General features: G+C 50.4%; 10 protein-coding genes across 10 annotated transcripts; 7 read left to right on the plus strand and 3 right to left on the minus strand.

The window, feature by feature from the left end:
- Positions 1–112: 112 nt before the first annotated feature.
- Positions 113–1,582, minus strand: N7471_009589 (TFIIH/NER complex subunit SSL1; the record flags this gene model as incomplete). The annotated part of the gene is made up of 3 exons (XM_057282308.1): positions 113–908; positions 975–1,310; positions 1,371–1,582. 3 exons carry the CDS (start codon positions 1,580–1,582, stop codon positions 113–115), a joined length of 1,344 nt encoding a protein of 447 aa, XP_057133191.1.
- A 216-nt stretch (positions 1,583–1,798) lies between these two features.
- On the plus strand, positions 1,799–5,331 carry N7471_009590 (M1 family metallopeptidase; the record flags this gene model as incomplete). Its single annotated transcript, XM_057282309.1, has 11 exons — positions 1,799–2,040; positions 2,157–2,326; positions 2,397–3,043; positions 3,108–3,225; positions 3,300–3,416; positions 3,476–3,501; positions 3,560–3,770; positions 3,822–3,892; positions 3,958–4,400; positions 4,457–4,669; positions 4,737–5,331. 11 exons carry the CDS (start codon positions 1,799–1,801, stop codon positions 5,329–5,331), a joined length of 2,853 nt encoding a protein of 950 aa, XP_057133192.1.
- Positions 5,332–5,840: 509 nt separating this feature from the next.
- On the plus strand, positions 5,841–6,841 carry N7471_009591 (Rab family GTPase YPT1; the record flags this gene model as incomplete). Its single annotated transcript, XM_057282310.1, has 5 exons — positions 5,841–5,851; positions 6,059–6,182; positions 6,248–6,295; positions 6,350–6,577; positions 6,647–6,841. 5 exons carry the CDS (start codon positions 5,841–5,843, stop codon positions 6,839–6,841), a joined length of 606 nt encoding a protein of 201 aa, XP_057133193.1.
- A 132-nt stretch (positions 6,842–6,973) lies between these two features.
- Positions 6,974–7,306, plus strand: N7471_009592 (uncharacterized protein; the record flags this gene model as incomplete). Its single annotated transcript, XM_057282311.1, has 2 exons — positions 6,974–7,241; positions 7,278–7,306. The coding sequence occupies 2 exons, from the start codon at positions 6,974–6,976 to the stop codon at positions 7,304–7,306; spliced, it is 297 nt and encodes a 98-aa protein (XP_057133194.1).
- Positions 7,307–7,890: 584 nt separating this feature from the next.
- Positions 7,891–8,959, plus strand: pmp47 (putative peroxisomal membrane protein Pmp47; the record flags this gene model as incomplete). The annotated part of the gene is made up of 3 exons (XM_057282312.1): positions 7,891–8,006; positions 8,061–8,785; positions 8,844–8,959. The coding sequence occupies 3 exons, from the start codon at positions 7,891–7,893 to the stop codon at positions 8,957–8,959; spliced, it is 957 nt and encodes a 318-aa protein (XP_057133195.1).
- A 1,038-nt stretch (positions 8,960–9,997) lies between these two features.
- On the plus strand, positions 9,998–12,874 carry N7471_009594 (WD repeat protein; the record flags this gene model as incomplete). The annotated part of the gene is made up of 1 exon (XM_057282313.1): positions 9,998–12,874. One exon carries the CDS (start codon positions 9,998–10,000, stop codon positions 12,872–12,874), a length of 2,877 nt encoding a protein of 958 aa, XP_057133196.1.
- Positions 12,875–13,349: 475 nt separating this feature from the next.
- N7471_009595 (WW domain-containing protein) lies at positions 13,350–14,355 on the plus strand (the record flags this gene model as incomplete). Its single annotated transcript, XM_057282314.1, has 2 exons — positions 13,350–13,435; positions 13,485–14,355. The coding sequence occupies 2 exons, from the start codon at positions 13,350–13,352 to the stop codon at positions 14,353–14,355; spliced, it is 957 nt and encodes a 318-aa protein (XP_057133197.1).
- A 296-nt stretch (positions 14,356–14,651) lies between these two features.
- N7471_009596 (uncharacterized protein) lies at positions 14,652–15,611 on the minus strand (the record flags this gene model as incomplete). The annotated part of the gene is made up of 3 exons (XM_057282315.1): positions 14,652–14,863; positions 14,922–15,014; positions 15,095–15,611. 3 exons carry the CDS (start codon positions 15,609–15,611, stop codon positions 14,652–14,654), a joined length of 822 nt encoding a protein of 273 aa, XP_057133198.1.
- Positions 15,612–15,695: 84 nt separating this feature from the next.
- N7471_009597 (Non-classical export protein 1) lies at positions 15,696–16,162 on the plus strand. Its single transcript, XM_057282316.1, has 2 exons — positions 15,696–15,765; positions 15,836–16,162. Exons 1-2 carry the CDS (start codon positions 15,743–15,745, stop codon positions 16,011–16,013), a joined length of 201 nt encoding a protein of 66 aa, XP_057133199.1. The 5' UTR covers positions 15,696–15,742; the 3' UTR covers positions 16,014–16,162.
- Positions 16,163–16,510: 348 nt separating this feature from the next.
- hsp70 (molecular chaperone Hsp70) lies at positions 16,511–18,421 on the minus strand (the record flags this gene model as incomplete). Its single annotated transcript, XM_057282317.1, has 1 exon — positions 16,511–18,421. One exon carries the CDS (start codon positions 18,419–18,421, stop codon positions 16,511–16,513), a length of 1,911 nt encoding a protein of 636 aa, XP_057133200.1.
- Positions 18,422–18,813: the final 392 nt, after the last annotated feature.

Below are 18,813 nucleotides of genomic sequence, written 5' to 3' on the forward strand. Positions count from 1 at the left end.
TATATACAGACGCCTTACCCACACCCACCATGCTACCTTTTGGCCGGTGAACAGAAAAATCCAGGGATATCTTGTGACGCCAAACCATGCAATATTGAGATAATTCCACGCCCTAGACCGTGATATCCATTCCACCTGACGTTAGATTGGCTGCCCCAGAATGCAGGGGTGTACTTTTACTTTGACAACCGGGACAGTTGTGCACGACCTCATGGGCAAAGAGATCGCAGTCGATACAAAAGTGGTTATGACATGCGGTACACTCGTAGCGACTGCTCACACTCATTCCCTTGGTCTGGTTCTCTGTCATTTGCCAGTGATCTTCCAAAGGCACAGACGGAAAAGAAAGACCACAGGCAAAGCAAGCAGAGCTTCGCGAAGCTCGACGCCACGGCACCTCGACCCAGTTGATCAAGGGAAATAGATGATGATACGATCGTGCCAGATGGGTTGAAAGGATCAATGTAAGCCCACAAGATGGGCATTCAGCAGGAAGACTACACACTTTGCTGTTGCATCTTGAGCAAAGATAGCCTCCTCGTGAGGGCTTTGAATGGCATGCGCAGAGCGAGGGACTGGACTCCACTGTACGAGAAGGGAACCCCATCATCAGCAATGAGCTTGCAGATTCTTTCTGTGAGTAGGCAGCTGGGGGTGTAGTCACGTCCATCATCAGCTCCCGAAAGTGCTGCTCATTCAGTGCTACTCCATAAGCTGTTTCATCACCACCGTTGGTTTTTGTACAAAGTTCCCGGCAAATTGCAACTTGGGCTGCGAGTCCCACGATACCAACCCGAATTTTGTCGCTAATCAGGGTATCTATCGTTTGGTGGATGTCACCAGGATCGGAAGAAAGGAGAGAACCATATATAAATAGGACTTCTCGAGTACCATGGCTAGGTGTATGGCTAAATTCATTGGTTAGTTTCATTCAAATTCCCCAGGCTACACATGCAGCTGGTGTAAAGACATACAAAAGAGCACCACGTGCCATCTCCAATCCATTCTGAAGACTAGGCAAACCTTTCGGATCTTGTGTTTTCAGGGCTTGGATGGCTGTGAGATGTTCTGTTGGATTGCCACTCATGTCACTGACTCGGAGCGCGAGACCATCTCTCAGGCCGAGGACACCAAGTTGGGAGATGGGATTTTGTTCAAAAAATTCTCTCACGAATTCCTGGGCATATCGGAGAGTCAACAAGTATCTCGTGGGTCGCAAGTCCTTCTCGGACATGGATTGTGAAAGATCCAGAATTAGGATGAGATGTCGAATGATACCGCGCTGTAGTGGTGTCGTATCTTTCAAGAGCCTGGAACGACCGATACAATTTAGTAAGAATAAATGGATGCTGTAAGGGGAATGGACTGACCTTTTTCGTTTTCCAGCCTCCAGCAGACCTTCGACGGTCGAGTTGATGGTACCATCTGCACCCTCCACCAGTGTCTCCCAGGTTCTGGATAGCTCCCATTCTGCGCCTCCACGCTGCTTTCTTTTGGCTCGCGGATTATCGCCCCGAGTCACCTGTAAATCATCTTCATCTTCTGTTACCTCCCCCACATATTCTTCGTCGGAGTCGGCCATGTTCGTAGGTAAGAGTGGAGAGAGAAAGAGAGAGAGAGAGAGGATCCAAGCGGAAGACCGAAAATGGTCCAAGCTTCCGACGGAGCTCCGTTGGAGAATATCCAGAATATCCTCCCTCCTCTTTCACCGAGTCTCAAGTTGCAATCTCTTCCAAACTAGGCTTTTTTTGAAATAAATCCGACGATAGCCGTAGACGGTTAAGCTAGAATCCCCCCGATGTGGGGAAGAAGATCCATTGCTGGCGTAGCAGTTCAAGTCCTCCGTCCAGTTACTGTCCGCCCTACCCCTCCTCTTCTTTCTCGCACACTACACAAACTTTCTCTTTCGCATTCTCCTCGACTGCGACCTCGACTGCCTACACCCGCTGCTACATTAGATCTGAGCTTCACTCCGATTAGGCATTGTTCCGCCGAAGTCCGCATGATGGTGTCTCAAGAGCGAGAGACACTTCCTGACGTGTGAGTGATGCCCCGCTTGGGTTATTCTGTTGCTTTTTCTTCTTCCTTTTTGTTTCCCACATTTGAGCCCTGGCTTTCTTTCTGGTTTACAGCATTGGAAACTGACATGACAATAGGGCTAAGCCTATCAACTACCATGTCTCTCTGTTCGACTTGCAGTTCGGTGGTTCATGGGAATACAAGGGCGCGTTGAAGATCGATCTCAAAGTCACCCGTGCTACCAGCGAGATCGTGTTGAACTCGAAGGAGATCGAGGTACGAAATGCTGAGATATTGGGCAAAGATGGTACGTGTGGGAGCATATCATTAGTGTGATATGGAGGGGGGAAAAACTAATACCGGCCTTCTTGTCATAGGAAGCCAATTGGCCAAAGCATCCAGAATCACCTACGACAAGCAATCCGAGCGAGTTTCCCTCGCTTTCTCGCAAGAGATTGCGCCGGCAGACGTTGTGCTTTCCATCAACTTTACGGGCACCATGAACAACGCCATGGCCGGCTTCTACCGCTCGAAGTATAAGCCCGTCGGAGAGCCATCTGCCGATACCCCCAAGGAGGATGACTTTTACTACATGCTCAGCACTCAATTTGAGTCCTGCGACGCACGAAGGGCTTTCCCTTGTTTCGATGAACCAAACCTGAAATCCACCTTCGATTTCGAGATTGAAGTCCCCAAGGGACAGACTGCACTGAGCAACATGCCCGTTCAATCCGAAAGAGACGGAAACAAGCCCGGTTTGAAGTTTGTCACGTTCGAGAAGACGCCGGTGATGAGCACCTATCTTCTGGCCTGGGCAGTTGGTGACTTCGAATACGTTGAGGCCATGACCGAGCGCAAATACCAGGGCAAGAGTATTCCCGTTCGAGTTTACACCACGCGAGGCCTTCAAGACCAGGCTCGCTTTGCACTAGAATGTGCTCACCGCACGGTTGACTATTTCTCAGAAGTCTTCGAAATTGAATACCCTCTCCCCAAGGCTGATCTCCTGGCTGTTCACGAATTTGTGAGTAACCATATATTCCTTACGAGTTCCAAGCTTTTCATTTGAACTAATTGCGGGTCTCTAGGCCATGGGTGCCATGGAGAACTGGGGTCTTGTGACCTATCGAACGACCGCTGTTCTCTTTGATGAAGGAAAGTCCGACAACCGCTACAAGAACCGCATTGCTTATGTTGTAGCTCACGGTGAGTCCCCACATTCATTCGATCTCTGAGTATCTAGGTGTCAAGATGGTTTTGATATATAACTCCATTTATAGAACTGGCTCACCAGTGGTTTGGCAACCTTGTCACCATGGACTGGTGGAATGAATTGTGGCTGAATGAGGGATTCGCCACCTGGGTCGGTTGGCTTGCCGTTGATCATTTCTATCCTGGTGAGCTTTATTCGCTTCTGGCCAATGAGCCTCCGACGCAGTATCTAATGTGCAAGCAGAGTGGAACGTCTGGTCTCAGTTTGTCGTACGGAATGCCCGAGGTAATATCCATCATGCCAAGACCAATATTGACGTTTTCCCAGGCTGAAGGTGTGCAACAAGCATTTCACCTCGACTCGCTCCGCGCTTCCCACCCTATCGAAGTTCCCGTTCGCAACGCCCTCGAAGTCGACCAAATTTTCGACCATATCAGCTACCTGAAGGGAAGCTCTGTTATTCGCATGCTGAGTGTTCACCTCGGTAGAGAGACTTTCTTGCGTGGAGTTGCGGACTATCTCAAATCTCATGCATATGGTAGGGCGTCAAGGAAGAAGATTATGAGGAACATCTGCTGAGTGGTTATAGGAAATGCAACCACAAATGACCTGTGGTCCGCCTTGAGCAAAGCCTCCGGTCAGGACGTGCATTCTTTCATGGTGAGTAAATACCAAACCCGTGGCTCTCTATTTGGTCGACTCGAGATCTAACTGATCTGCCCTAGGATCCCTGGATTCGCAAGATCGGTTTCCCGGTTGTTACCGTGACCGAGGAGCCCGGCCAGATCACCGTTAGCCAGAATCGATTCTTGTCTACCGGCGATGCGAAGCCAGAGGAGGACGAGACGAAATGGTGGATTCCTCTCGGCATCAAATCTGGATCGGAACTGGCTACTGTTGACACCCGTGCTCTGACCTCGAAATCTGACACCGTTGGAGGAATTGGGGAGGACTCCTTTTACAAGATCAACAAGGACCTGTCTGGGTTCTATCGAACCAACTATCCTCCCATGCATCTGGCAAAGCTGGGCCAGTCGCTTGATCTCCTGAGCACCGAGGACAAGATCGGTTTGCTGGGTGATGCAGCTGCCCTTGCAGTCTCTGGAGAGGGCACTACGCCCGCATTGTTGACTCTTCTGGAAGGATTCAAGGAGGAACAAAATTATCTGTGAGCAACATCTTCTTATGGTCCTTTGCTGTCATTCCTGACCTCTTATCTTGCAGTGTTTGGTCCCAAGTCTCTGCGTCTTTGGCGAACCTCCGATCGGTTTTCTCACAAAACGAGAAAGTGGCCGAGGGATTGAAGCAGTTTACCCTTAAACTGGCTTCCCCGGCCGCAGAACGGATTGGCTGGGAATTCAAGCCCGATGAGGACTATCTAATTGTGCAGCTTCGGAAGCTGCTCATTTCAATGGCCTGTAATGCGGGTCATGAAGGGTGAGCTCTTTTCCCTTATGTCCGAATGTTATTGAACACTCTCTAATACAGTCTCAATATTTTATAGATTTGTCTCGGAGGCCAAGCGCCGTTTTGATCTCTGGGCGACCGGAAAAGATACCAGTGCTATTCATACTAATCTGCGGTCAGTGATTTTCAGCATCAATGTGTCGGAGGGCGGCCGTAAGGAATACGATGCCGTTAAGGAAGAGTATATCCGAACCGACTCTGTGGATGGCAAAGAGATTTGCCTGTCTGCACTTGGACGCACGAAGGATGCTGCTCTGGTGAAGGACTACTTGGACTTCGTGTTTTCGGATAAGGTGGCTGTCCAGGACATCCACAGCGGTGCCGTATCTCTGGCCGCCAACTCGAAGGTCCGGCATTTGCTATGGCAGTACATCAAGGACAACTGGACTGCTGTTGAAACACGACTGTCATTCAACAACGTTGTGTTCGAGCGCTTTGTCCGTATGGGCCTATCAAAGTTTGCCGATCATCAGATCAGTGACGACATTGCGGCCTTCTTCAAGGACAAGGAAACCGGGGCCTATGACCGTGCACTCGTGATTGTCTCGGACAACATTCGAACCAATGCATCCTATAAGGAGCGTGAGGAGGCATTGGTTCTCGAATGGCTGCAGGCACACGGTTACGCATAAATGCGCATCTACGAACGTGGTGGCTTTATGATTTTCAACAATATATTTGTTCAACTGAACTCTTTCTGATACAATGTAAAAGGGGGATTCTGGAATTCTTTAGGTCATTGGTCCAGTACCCACGAGGCTGAGTTTATACACGGGATAACATCAGTTGAGCAGGTGATCTCGGAGATGTGGAATTAAGTATAGAATGATCCTTGTGATAGATATATCTGTAAAAAGGGAGAACTATAATCAAGAAGAAGGTATGTATATATAGAAAATATAGACACATCAAATACACCGAATCCGAGAAGTGGTTGTGACGTGAAACAAAGCTGCACATCAGGTGCATCTGCCTCCCTGCACCTCCTATCATTTCAGGCGACTGTTCCATCATTGTCCCCTCCCCCGACTTCTTAGGAACTTCGACTCCATCAACTTTTTTCCCCCCCTTATATTCCTCTAGACTTGTGTGTGCTCTATCTCTGTTTTCATTTCACCTTCTCCGCCTCCCAAGTCTCATCATGAATCCCGAGTGGTAAGCGTTCCCCATTTCCCATCCATCCCCCCAAATTCCCTTCTAATTATGCGCCCTACTTTGGTCGACTATACAAGTCTGCTTGTGTGTTGAATTTAACTGATGTGATGTTGATTTCCAGAGTATCGTCGCGTCGCTGATTTGACCGGCACACAACCCAAATTCCCAAAGTTGCCGATCTCCGTTGCCTAACCATCGAGATAGATACGATTACCTTTTCAAGCTGCTCCTCATCGGTGACTCCGGTGTTGGAAAGTCTTGCTTGCTGCTTCGTTTTGCCGATGATACCTACACCGAAAGCTACATCTCGACAATCGGCGTTGACTTCGTACGTCTCGGAAGCTGCAGGGTATTTGGCCGCAAGAGAATAGCGGTGCTGACAGGTCATTATAGAAAATCCGCACGATCGAACTCGATGGAAAGACCGTGAAACTTCAGATCGTACGGGCTATATTGAACACGAAGCATTTAAAGCAAAGCTAATAATGCATACAGTGGGACACCGCCGGCCAGGAGCGATTCCGTACCATCACATCTTCCTACTACCGGGGCGCTCATGGAATTTGTGTGGTTTACGATGTCACCGACATGGATTCCTTCAACAACGTGAAGCAGTGGCTCCAGGAGATTGACCGGTACGCTACCGAGGGTGTTAACAAGCTGCTCGTTGGAAACAAGAGCGATATGGAGGACAAGAAGGTCGTGGAATACACCGTTGCCAAGGTATGTTTAATGATCAGACCCAGGGCCGTTGGGGCAGACTATTAACATGTCTTGATTGCACTTTTACAGGAGTTCGCCGATAGCCTCGGAATTCCTTTCCTCGAGACTTCGGCCAAGAACGCGTCGAATGTTGAGCAGGCATTCTTGACGATGGCACGGCAGATCAAGGAACGCATGGGAACGGCCACTGTCAACAACAAGCCGACTGTGCAGGTTGGCCAGGGCCAGGGTGTCCAGTCTGGATCGGCAGGTGGCTGCTGCTAAACGACACGATGTTCTCTTTGTGTGGTGCGGTGCTTCACTTTGGCGCAATGTTACATCATGAATTGAGGGGTTTCAAGCGGCGTGGTATCTAATCGGCAGAAGTCAGACTTGTCAGGCCTTTGGAAACTCGGCATGTTCCTGACGGGCAAGGAGAAGCTGCTCTACGGGGCTGGCAATCGTTATGATGATGCCGTTGGGGGCTCTTTCTTGCCTTGGATTCGCTTTAGACAGCCTGCGTTCTATCCTCGTTACTGCGTTTGCTTATGCGATTACCGCCGGTTTCTGCGTTCTCATGATTTTCCTGGCCACGTCTCTGCTCTATTACCTTGGCCCATCATTCTCTCTGTGTCTTTTTTCCCCTTCACCTTTCTATTTTCTATTTTCGCCCTTTTTTTTTTCTGTAGGTTGGATTTCTCACTTGTGAATGGACTAATAGCGAGAACCTTGCGACTCCTCGAGGCATAGTGCCTCACATGGGGCCACTTTTTTTCTATTCTGTTCTGGTAAACCAGTGCGTTGTACTATGTAGATCTCTCCCCGAGGCAAATATAAACATATATTTGTATGCACTGTCAAGGCATCGATGAAGATATATAATCACATGCTAGTCACGGGCGCCGACTTCAAAATAATAGATCATTATTAGCAACATATAACCTTGGAAGATACCTAGGTAATCCGGGGATATTACCAATTCCGGTTTATTCGAACGTGACACATTCAACATTGCAGTCACTTGATTAGCATGCAGGTACCGAGGACACCAAGAAAACAAATCAAATCAAATCAAATCAAATCCATCAACTAAATAATCTTGTACAAGGTGAACCTGCGCTATGGGCGTTTCGGAATGCAGTGGAGTTGGGTAAGATGCCGAGGCACAGCGCTTCGGCAAAACGTCATGAACATCCCCCTTCAAGCCGACAACTCATTTCAATGGTCTTAAGTTCTAAAACGTTCTTCATCTCCTGACATATTTCATCTTCTTCCTCTCTTTACAGGTTATACATTACACCTCAACACAGTTCAATACTCCAGCTCTTCCCATCATGTCTCAACCAGGAGCCGAGCAGAGCAAGGCAGCATCTACTGCTGTTCAGCAGAGTGATAACATCGCGCATGCGCTGGCGGGTGCAGGAGGGGGCGTTCTCTCGATGGTCTTGACGTATGATTCCCCGCGTTTTCTCCATCGCTGCCGCTAACCCCATCCCCACACTAGATACCCTCTGATCACTTTGTCGACAAGAGCCCAAGTTGAGTCGAAGCGTGCGCACTCAACCACCCTTGATGCCGTACGCCGCATTGTACAGAGAGAAGGTATCTCGGGACTATACTCCGGCCTTGAATCAGCGTTGTTTGGAATCAGCGTCACCAATTTTGTGTATTACTATTGGTATGAATTCACGCGTTCGGCCTTTGAGAAGGCCGCCATCCAGGGAGGCCGGGCCTCGAAAAAGCTCACGACTGTGGAGTCTATGATTGCGGGCGCCATTGCAGGAAGCGCCACGGTGCTAATTACCAACCCGATCTGGGTCATCAACACTCGCATGACTGCCCGCAAATCTGAGGCGGAGGAAACCTTGCCTGGTGCCAAGAAGACGAAGGCATCCACCCTGAGCACCCTAATGGACCTGCTCCGACAGGATGGCCCCAAGGCCCTATTTGCCGGCGTCCTCCCGGCATTGATCCTGGTGATCAACCCAATTCTGCAATACACTATTTTCGAGCAATTGAAAAACATGGTGGAGCGCCGCCGGCGTATGACGCCGAAGGATGCGTTCTACTTGGGCGCACTAGGAAAAATCTTAGCCACCAGTCTCACCTACCCATATATCACCATCAAGAGCCGAGCACATGTGGCCAGCAGGGATGGCCCCAAGGAGAGCTTGAACGGAAGCCTGAAGAGAATCATCCAGGAAGAAGGCTGGAAGGGACTCTATAAGGGTAAGCAAATTTTTGGAAGTCATACCGGGTGACTGTTTACTGACATATTTTCAATAAGGTATTGGGCCGAAGGTCACCCAGAGCGCCATCACTGCTGCATTTCTTTTTGCATTCAAGGATGTGCTGTATGATATGATGGTGTCAGCCCGTAGAAAGGGCCGTATCGCTAAATAGATAGGAAATGGTTCAAGTCTACCAGACCTATGTGACAACTCATATGGTTACGCTTTCCGGAGAGATATGGTCCGGGCCCTCAATGTCCACCATGTATTCTTTGTTCGAGTGCGAGGAATGCGAGCGTACGGGTGTGCTGACTTTTCACTTCACTTTCCCACTATAAAGAATGACTTGGTGAAAGTTCTCGAAGTTCTTTGGAGCTCTCGGGGGCTTTTTTTTTTTTGAAAACGATACCCAGTTACTCTGCAAATATGTAGTTTTAGTTATTTACTTGAAAAATGCACTCTTATACTCTGATACTCTTTAAATCATAAATCTATACTTCAGACCTGACCGCCTTACCTGCGGTTCACCGCCCATCGCCGCTCAGACCCTCGTTATCGCGTTCTCGACGCGATTCTGCTCCATTTCTCCACACTTTCTCCTGTATCTTCTGCAATCTGAGCTTCTTTTTTTTCAGTTCTGGCATTGATTCCCTCTCTATATCTCAATCTCTCTTTGAACTTTTACCCGTATTTCTCCCGGGTATGCTTCTATCGGTCCTTTTAGGGAAAACTCCCAATCTTTAACAGCTCCAAGCTTGCCTCTCCATCGTCGCATCGTCGCATCGTCGCATCGTCGCATCGTCGCATCGTCGCATCGCCGAATCGCCTTTGTGACCCTCGTACTCCTGGCTTGGGAGATCAGCGCTCACTACAGATATTTTCTATCCTATCCATTTAGGAACAATATCTTGAGCGACTGTATTGCCTAAGATTCAGCTCTAATAGGGCTGTCGAGGCTATACCGGGTAACAGAAACATATTTGAGGGATCGGCGGGTTGGAAGGCAATAACGGAAACCTCAGGTTCAGTGTGAACTAATGAGAGCGGGGGGACCGATGTTATGTCTTTCTCACTTTGTCATCGTCCGACACCAGACGTGAGCAAGCCCATATTAATCAAGTCAATCAAGTGAGAGAGCTCTTCTTCCTTTTAACATTCATACCTGACTCTTTTCTTCTTTCTAGCTCACATCATCAGCGGTGTTACTAAGATGTCTAACGGTCTTAATGGCCAGGGTATATTCCCTGCATTCCCTGGCCTGTCAGCTCGAAGCATCCCGGAAAACCCAGATGTTCAACGGGAGACTCTTCGGTTGCTCGTGCAGTATTCTAGGGTCTCGTCTCTACCAGAGAACCCGTCAACTCCAGCCACCTCTGGCCATATAAGAGACGAGGTCCGAGATGTCTGGCAGACTCCACGGACTGAAGTCCAGCCCAGTGAGGCCTCACCTCTCCAAATATCTTCTCGACTCACGCGTTCATCAAGTGGCAGCCATGCCACTCAACCTTCTCCTTCCCGCTCTGTCGCTCCTTCCTCTGGCAGTCCAATCCGGGTTTCCCCTCGAACTTCATCGCGCGCTTCCTCACGCGCTCCTTCCCGACTCCCATCTCCTCAGTCTGTTGCTGTTTCTGTCTCTATCTCTTCCTCGCACGGCATCTCTCCCTGTCATCGTGAGCGCCAACGGACTCTTAGGGAAAGTGTGGCAATCTCAAATGCCAGTAGGAATGATGAGGTAGTTGCTCCTATGTTCAAGCAGCACTTCTCTTACCCACCGGATACCATGTCATCTGCCTCCAGAACCACTCAGTCCTCGCGGTCAATATCGCCGACCGCTGAGCAAAATTCCATTCGTCGCTCTAGTCGAAATAGAGTCAAACCAACCAACTATTACGCCAATCCTTGGGTCAATGTTCCCCTTGAATCTGAAGAACCAGACACAAATGTCGAAGCTATTCCGGACACAGTCACATCATCTCCACAGGAGCCGTGTCGCGTTGTGCCCCGTCGTGCAAATGTCCAAAAGCTGCTATACAGCCGTGAGCTTGGAGGAGGCGAAAATCATCGCCCCATTATCACCGATGTGGTCTCGGATCTGAGACCATGGAAATCATGGCAAGGCGCTTCGGGTGATCTGCTTGTTCTGGCTTGGTCGCCTGATGGCACTCAGTTTGCGGCAGGCGCCGCAGCTAAATCAGATGAACATAACATGCAGTACAACAAGGCAAACAATCTTCTTTTAGGCGATCTTCAGAGCAATCGTCTAAGGGAAATCCCGGACCATTGGATTCCACGACCAACAACGTCAACAGTTGATGACCCACGGCTTTTCATGAGCGTCAATAATATGCAGTGGATCGGTAACCGACTCTATACTGCTAGTTTTGACAAAACTGTCAAGATTTGGGACGTGGAATCAATCCGCAACGTATCCTGCACTCATACCTTGCAACATGAATCCCGAGTGGCAGTGATGTCTGTCTCGAAGTTCTATCCGTATCTATTGGCTACAGGGACAGAGTCAATCTTGGTCTGGGACACAGAAGATCCAGAAAACTTGACATCGACTCTCCTTCCCCTCGACCGCGATGCACGGTATAAGCCCAATATTGAGTTCTCATCAACGGCCCTCGCCTGGGGAAATACTCCGTCGACCAAGGAATACTTGGCCGGAGGTCTGGCTGAACCAGGGGAGGATCCAATATACAAAGGTCACCTAGGCTTATGGCGAGCCCACCAATCTTCAATTGAGACTATCAGGATGGCTTCCAACTCACAAAATGTCTTCGACATTAAGTGGCACTCTTCATTGCCCATGTTTGCAACGGCCAGTCCTGAGGATCCTCACAACGCACGCATTAAGGGTATCGGCATTACCACAAAATCCATTGTGAGAGTGTTTAGCCTCAATTGTGACCTCCAAAAGCGTGTGCCGTCCGTGATGGAATTTTCCTGTCCGGCATTGGATATCAATGAGGTCAGTTTCTGTCCAATGGATTCAAATGGCACGTATGTCTCCGCTAGTTGCACAGATGGCAAAACCTATGTTTGGGATAATCGGAAGGGTGATAGAGTTCTTCACGAACTGCGTCATAAGCCCCCCCTTAACCCAATTGATCACCAACGAAGCCGGGAAACGGCAGACGTGGGCGTCAGGGTAGCTCTGTGGGGTTCGTCGATGGACCAATTCTACACCGGTGCGTCCGATGGTGTTCTCAAACGATGGGATATCCGCCGGTCACCTGAAGATGTCCTCCTTGAGGACGTTGCATCTTTTGATGAGGAGATCATGTGCGCATCCTTCACCGATGACCAATCTCATCTCCTCGTCGGGGGTTCCGGGGGAGGCGTTCACGTCCTGTCATCGGGACCTTGTTCGAATCCGAACATCACAACTTTCGAGTTCGAACACGCCCCAGAGCCCGAAAAGCCTAGTGATAGTGGCGTCGTTGCGGGAAATCAGCTTATCTCATCCGGCCAGGTTGTTAAGCACGAAACATTTGGTATGGGCCAAGGGCCCTCTTACACGGGGCCTTTTGCCTTGTGGGCTAGGAACGTTAAACAAGGCATTTCTTCTGATAGAATTGGGGATCTCCCTTTGCTCACAAGATACCAAAGCCAACAGCTCGATGGACCGCCGTTAGAAGACCGTCCAGAACTCGATTTCAATCAGCGACGAGAGGTCAGAAGACAAATACAACTTGCCGAAATACGAAATCGAGGATTCCATAAGAGAAAACGCCAGGAGCATAATGATACTTCTACGTTGATCTTCCAGGGCCCCATATCTTTTTCTTCCCTTGGCTCTTCCCGGCCGGGGAAGAAGAGGAAGCAAAAAGCCGGGAAAACGGAAGTGAAACCGGAAAAGAAAAAGAGATCTCGGGCGGAAAAGAAGGCTCGCAAGGTTGCGCGTCGGATAATCAACAACACAGAAAATGTTGACCTTACTCTCCTGGACTCGGAGACAGAGATGGAGACGTCAAACCGACGTCGGTTTGACCTCGAGGAACTACTTGAAGTTCTTGAGGAAGATAACTGGTTCCCGGCTAGCGGAGAAATTGATCCGAACATCCAACAGGAGATCGTCTGATATGTCACCTGTCTTGATACTGTTGATGTGTTTTGCATAGCATTGAAGCGTGGAGTTCAGATTTGGGGGGTTTTTTTTTATAGAAATTCACGTTACAGCGAAAGAGCTATCAATGATGTTTGTGTATGTCCATTTGCAGGAGAATATGACCGATAGGCTGAAATCTTGAACGTGGTAGCCTGTGGTAGCCTGTGGTAGCCTGTACGGGGTATACGATGTTTCTGTATATATGTATGGCCCTTATATGGGTGACATCAGGGCACCACCTCGGGAGGCGCAGCCGATGTGCCTGAGGCCACAATTATCCGCTTACTTCCCGGTATATATCCATGGAAGAACCAAGAACTCCCATCTCTCACTCTCTCACTCTCACATACACACTGTCTCCTATCCTCTTTTAAACACCTTTTGATCATTGCCACAATTCAAGCTTTCAGCCTTGCAACCTACTCAAGCTAATCATACTTGTCACATCATGTCGTTCGCCCCGCCTTCCGGGCCTCCCCCGCCCTCAGTACCCGAGGGATGGAAAGCGCAGTATGACGATCGATACCACGCTTGGTATGTATTTATTCACTTAATAAAGACCAAAGTACTGACAATCAGCCAGGTTCTATGTGGACCTTGCCACGGGCAAATCGCAATGGGACCGCCCCGAAGCCCCCCCAACCCGCGGTGACGGCAATCTTCCAACCGATTCTCTCCCGCCATCATACAGCAATGTCGGGCCGGGCGACCCAGCAGCAATAGCTAGTGCGGGAGACCAGAAGCAACACATGGGATCAAACAACCCCTATAAACCTTCAACAAATACTGGCCCAGGCAACGCTAGCCCTCACAACATCGACGAAGACGCACGACTTGCCGCCAAGCTCCAAGCTGAGGAAGACGCCCGGGCTGGCACACGAGGAACCGGAGCCGGATCGGGAGATCGTGGCGCCTCATCAGACTACTACAACGATGCCTCGCGGCCGCAGTCCACCGGCCCAGGCGGATATGCGGCGGGCCCAGCGTCGCATAGCCCGATGCCCGAGCAGGAACAGAAGCGCAGCAAGGGTGGATTTTTGAGCAAGCTGATGGGCAAGAGCTCGAGCTCAAGCGGCAGGCCGCCTCGGCAGCAACAGTACGCCTCGTATGCTCAGCAAGGTCCTCCTCCTGGTGCATACTACGGTGGTGGTGGCTATCCTCCGCAGCATGGCCCCCAGGCTGGATACGGACCTCCCGGACCGGGATACGGAGGTGGATATGGAGGATACCCGCAGCAGGGTGGATATTACCAGCAGCAACCGCCTCGCAGGCAAGGTGGAGGAGGTATGGGAACGGCCGGTGCTGCTGCTCTGGGTGTTGGTGGTGGTTTACTTGGCGGTATGCTGATTGCTGATGCTATGGATGATCATCATGACAACGATGATTACGGCGGCGGCGGTGGTGATGATTATGGTGGTGGTGGTGGTGATGACTTCGGAGGAGGCGACTTCTAAGCTCGGTTGCATTTCGATTCTTTTGATTGCTCTGCTCTTTGCTTTGGTTTGTTACTAAGATGGACTTCGGGATAAGGGACAGCCCTCTGTACAGCTCGAGGGACTTCTAGGCGCTTTGACATCGGGATGGCTTTGGGAGGATTGCTTTTGTTTCGCTTAAACAGCTCTAGTCATTTATCGGCAATTGGCTCCAACTTTATGAGCAGCTTCAGTTAACTTTGTATCATACAATCAGCCACGAGACAATGACAAGATACCATGTCAAGAACGGTCAATATAATAAAGTAATGATCCTTCTATCCGCGCCTCCGGGCAGTACCACTGGTATCTCTACCAGTTGAGCCAGCCTGAGCCGCATCGTTGGCCGTGGGATTAGGGGCACCAGCACCAGTGCCTGCCATCCAGCTGGCCAGATCAAACCCGCCACCTGCCATGGCATTGGTAGTGGCACCGGTGATGGGCGAGGAGCGAGAATGCTGCTCAAATTCGGCGCGCATCTCAGGATCCACTAGACAACAGAGTTAGGCACCGAACATTTAATTAGGGTGAAGGGGGAATAGACATACTGTTATCCATGAGCTTCGGCATGACAAACATGAGACCCAGTGCGACAACTGCAAGCAAGACCATTGGGTTCTTGACAAGACTCAAGGGAGAGACTGCGATTCAATCCAAGGTTAGCACAACTATATACATTTACTGCAGGTTGTATCCGCGGGGGAAGAGGGGGCAAGCTCACATTGAGCACGCTGCTCGTAGAAGACCTTCCGCCCAAGAACCTTGGCCTCGACAACCACATCAACCTGCTTCTTTCCAGCAACATCCACAATATATTTCTCCGCACCACGGTTATCCCACGGATTCCCACGGAAAGTCTCCCAGATACCGAGAATGGATCCATCAGCCGCAACATCGACGCGGTAGGGGGCGAAGACGTAGTCACCAGCGGAGCGGATATCGAGCAAGTAGGACTCGGGCTGAGCATTCGGACCGGAGGATGGGAGATCATGGAATACAAATGTCGCCGAGCGGGTCAGCGATGCGGACAGGATGTGGTCTTTCCCACCAGAGGGAAGAGTGGTGAGAGTGGCATGGCTAGTTGCGGGGAGGACATGCGGATTTGGGAGGGGACTAGAGACGGGGATGGTGATTGTCAAAGAGCTGGCAGATACCAGGCTGCTGATCCCTAGCAGGAAAAGTGAGGAGAGCGAGAACTGCATGGCGGAGATGTGTTGCTGTGGAAGACGGAGGGCCATGAACCGATCAGCAAGCAGTGTCCGTATCACGTGATGCATATCTTCTCCAGCTCTTGGATGTACGACAAGCATCTCGACCAGAATCTCGAGTCACCGAAACCACCAGCTTTTTTTCCGAAACCCAGAGCATCATGCCTGCCTACCTTATCTCCAGGTACAAATACTTCCCAACAGTCCGGCTGTATCCGACCAGAGACCCATTATTCTAACGCCCATATGAATAGGATTGCGGATCCCCTCTTCGCCCTAGCCATGGGCGTCTCTGCTACCCTCACCCGCATTCGCCGTGACCAGCGCGAACAGCACCCCGAGCGCACATCAGAAATCACATACAGAAGCATCGTACAGACGAGCGGGCATCGGTTACAGCGGTGGTGGAACGGAGACTTCCAGGATGTTTAAATGGGAATTGGGATACATCATCAGTTTGGAGTTTTGGTTTGGGAGATTCTCGTAAAGAGAATTAATATTGATCGTCGAATCTTGTATTCTATTTGTACATATCTACATACACAAACTGGTCGTCCAATAGCATGGAAATGGAATGGTCACTCTCTACACTTGCGAGGTACGAGGATGTGATTCTTGTATAGCTTCATTTTCTAGTGTAAGTAAGTATGGAGGGAGGCCCGAATGAGGGCTGGGCTACTCGCAGTCCAAGAAGAACATACTCCAAAAAGAAGATACTGTGATTTACAATCTACTACAGGAAAGAGTGGTTTTGAATTAAAAAAGAATTTTGATTCACTAGGATTTTTTTCCCTAGAAAAGAGATAACCTTGTATCTATGCAATCATGCGCAAAAGGAAACCTTGATACCCCATAAGTTCGTAAAACAAGACGTGAAAGGAAACGAGTGCCAAATGGCAATTAAGAAAGAATCATTCAGAGCGAAACGTTTAGTCAAGCTCCTCGGGCTTCTCCTCGACCTCGTCAGCGGAGCGGGCACCACCCTCGGGGGCACCAGCGCCAGGGGGAGCCTGGCCGCCGTAGGCAGCGGAGATGATGGGGTTGGCAACAGCCTCAAGCTCCTTCTGCTGGGACTCGTACTCGTCCTTCTCAGCAGTCTGGTTGCTGTCGAGCCAGCCGATGACCTCGTTGATCTTGTCCTCGACCTTCTTCTTGTCATCCTCGGAGATCTGGAGCTTGCCCTCGGAGAGAGTGTTCTTGAGGGAGTAGGCGTAGGACTCAAGGCCGTTCTTGGCCTGAATGCGGGCAGACTCAAGCTCATCCTCCTCCTTGTACTTCTCAGCCTCGGACAGCATGCGCTCGATCTCCTCCTTGGAGAGACGGCCCTTGTCGTTGGTGATGGTAATCTTGTTGGACTTTCCGGTACCCTTCTCGAGAGCGGAGACGTTCATGATACCGTTGGCATCAACATCGAAGGTGACCTCAACCTGGGGAACACCACGGGGGGCGGGGGGAATGCCAGTGAGCTCGAACTTTCCGAGGAGGTTGTTGTCCTTGGTGCGAGCACGCTCACCCTCGAAGACCTGGATCAGGACACCGGGCTGGTTGTCGGAGTAGGTGGAGAAGGTCTCGGACTTCTTGGTAGGGATGGTGGTGTTGCGCTTAATCAAAGGAGTCATGACACCACCAGCGGTCTCAATACCGAGGGAAAGAGGAGCGACATCGAGAAGCAGGATCTCGTTGGTGGACTTGGAAGACTGGTCACCGGACAGGATAGCGGCCTGGACGGCGGCACCGTAGGCAACGGCCTCATCGGGGTTGATGGACTTGTTGGCGTCCTTGTTGAAGAAGTCGGAGACGAGCTTCTGGATCTTGGGGATACGGGTAGAACCACCGACCAGGACAATCTCGTGAACGGAGGACTTGTCAATCTTGGCGTCACGAAGGACACGCTCAACGGGCTCCATGGTGCCGCGGAAGAGGTCCTGGCAGAGCTCCTCGAAACGGGCACGGGTGATGGAGGTGTAGAAGTCAACACCCTCGAAGAGAGAGTCGATCTCGATGGAGGTCTGGGCAGCGGAAGAGAGGGTACGCTTGGCACGCTCGCAAGCGGTGCGGAGACGACGGAGAGCACGGGCGTTGGTGGTGAGATCCTTCTTGTGCTTGCGCTTGAACTCGTTGACGAAGTGGTTGACCAGACGGTTGTCGAAGTCCTCACCACCCAGGTGAGTGTCACCAGCAGTGGCCTTAACCTCGAAGATACCCTCCTCGATGGTCAGGAGAGAAACATCGAAAGTACCACCACCAAGATCGAAGATCAGAACGTTGCGCTCACCCTCGACCTTCTTGTCAAGACCGTAGGCAATGGCAGCGGCAGTGGGCTCGTTGATGATACGGAGGACGTTGAGACCGGCAATGAGACCGGCGTCCTTGGTAGCCTGACGCTGAGAGTCGTTGAAGTAGGCGGGGACAGTGATGACAGCGTTGTTGACAGTGCCACCGAGGTAAGCCTCGGCGGTCTCACGCATCTTGACGAGGATCATAGCGGAGATCTCCTCGGGGGTGAACTGCTTGGCCTCACCCTTGAACTCAACCTCGATGACGGGCTTGGTAGCCTTCTCGATGACCTTGAAAGGCCAGTGCTTCATATCAGCCTGGACCTCAGCGTCCTGAAAACGGCGACCAATGAGACGCTTGGCGTCGAAGACAGTGTGGTGGGGGTTCATGGCGACTTGGTTCTTGGCGGCATCACCGATGAGACGCTCGGTGTCGGTGAAACCGACGAACGAGGGGGTGGTGCGGTTACCCTGGTCGTTGGCAATGATTTCAATGCGGTCATCGCGGAAGACACCCACACAGGAGTAGGTGGTTCCCAGATCAATACCGACGGCGGGAGCCATGGTGAATGTGTATAATCGTTAAAAAAGTTTTAAAAAAAAGGGTAGAAAGAGATTCGTGGGTCAAGAGGGTAGGTAGTGTACAAAGGAGTAAAAGGGTATTTGATAGTGAGAGAAGGAAAGAAGAAGAGGAAAGGGACGAGCTGAGAAAAGCTCCTATATAGTGAGCGGTGTATTGCTCCAGAAGCTTCTAGAGGGAGCCTTCCATTGGGATCCACGGGATTCCACGAGCTTCGACGACCCAGCAACCACCTCATTACGTCTTCATTCAAACTCTAGTAGGTTCCAGTTGAGCCTAGTGGAGTCTTCAGGTCTACAAATTACTTGATTGTCTCTAACTTTATCGTCAACCATGTCAATTCCTATTTTTTTACTCTGTTCATGTTTTTTCTTTG

Source organism: Penicillium samsonianum (genome assembly GCF_028829775.1).
Source record: "Penicillium samsonianum strain IBT 33392 chromosome Unknown utg000005l_segment0_segment0, whole genome shotgun sequence".
In the NCBI taxonomy this organism is placed as follows: domain Eukaryota; kingdom Fungi; phylum Ascomycota; class Eurotiomycetes; order Eurotiales; family Aspergillaceae; genus Penicillium; species Penicillium samsonianum.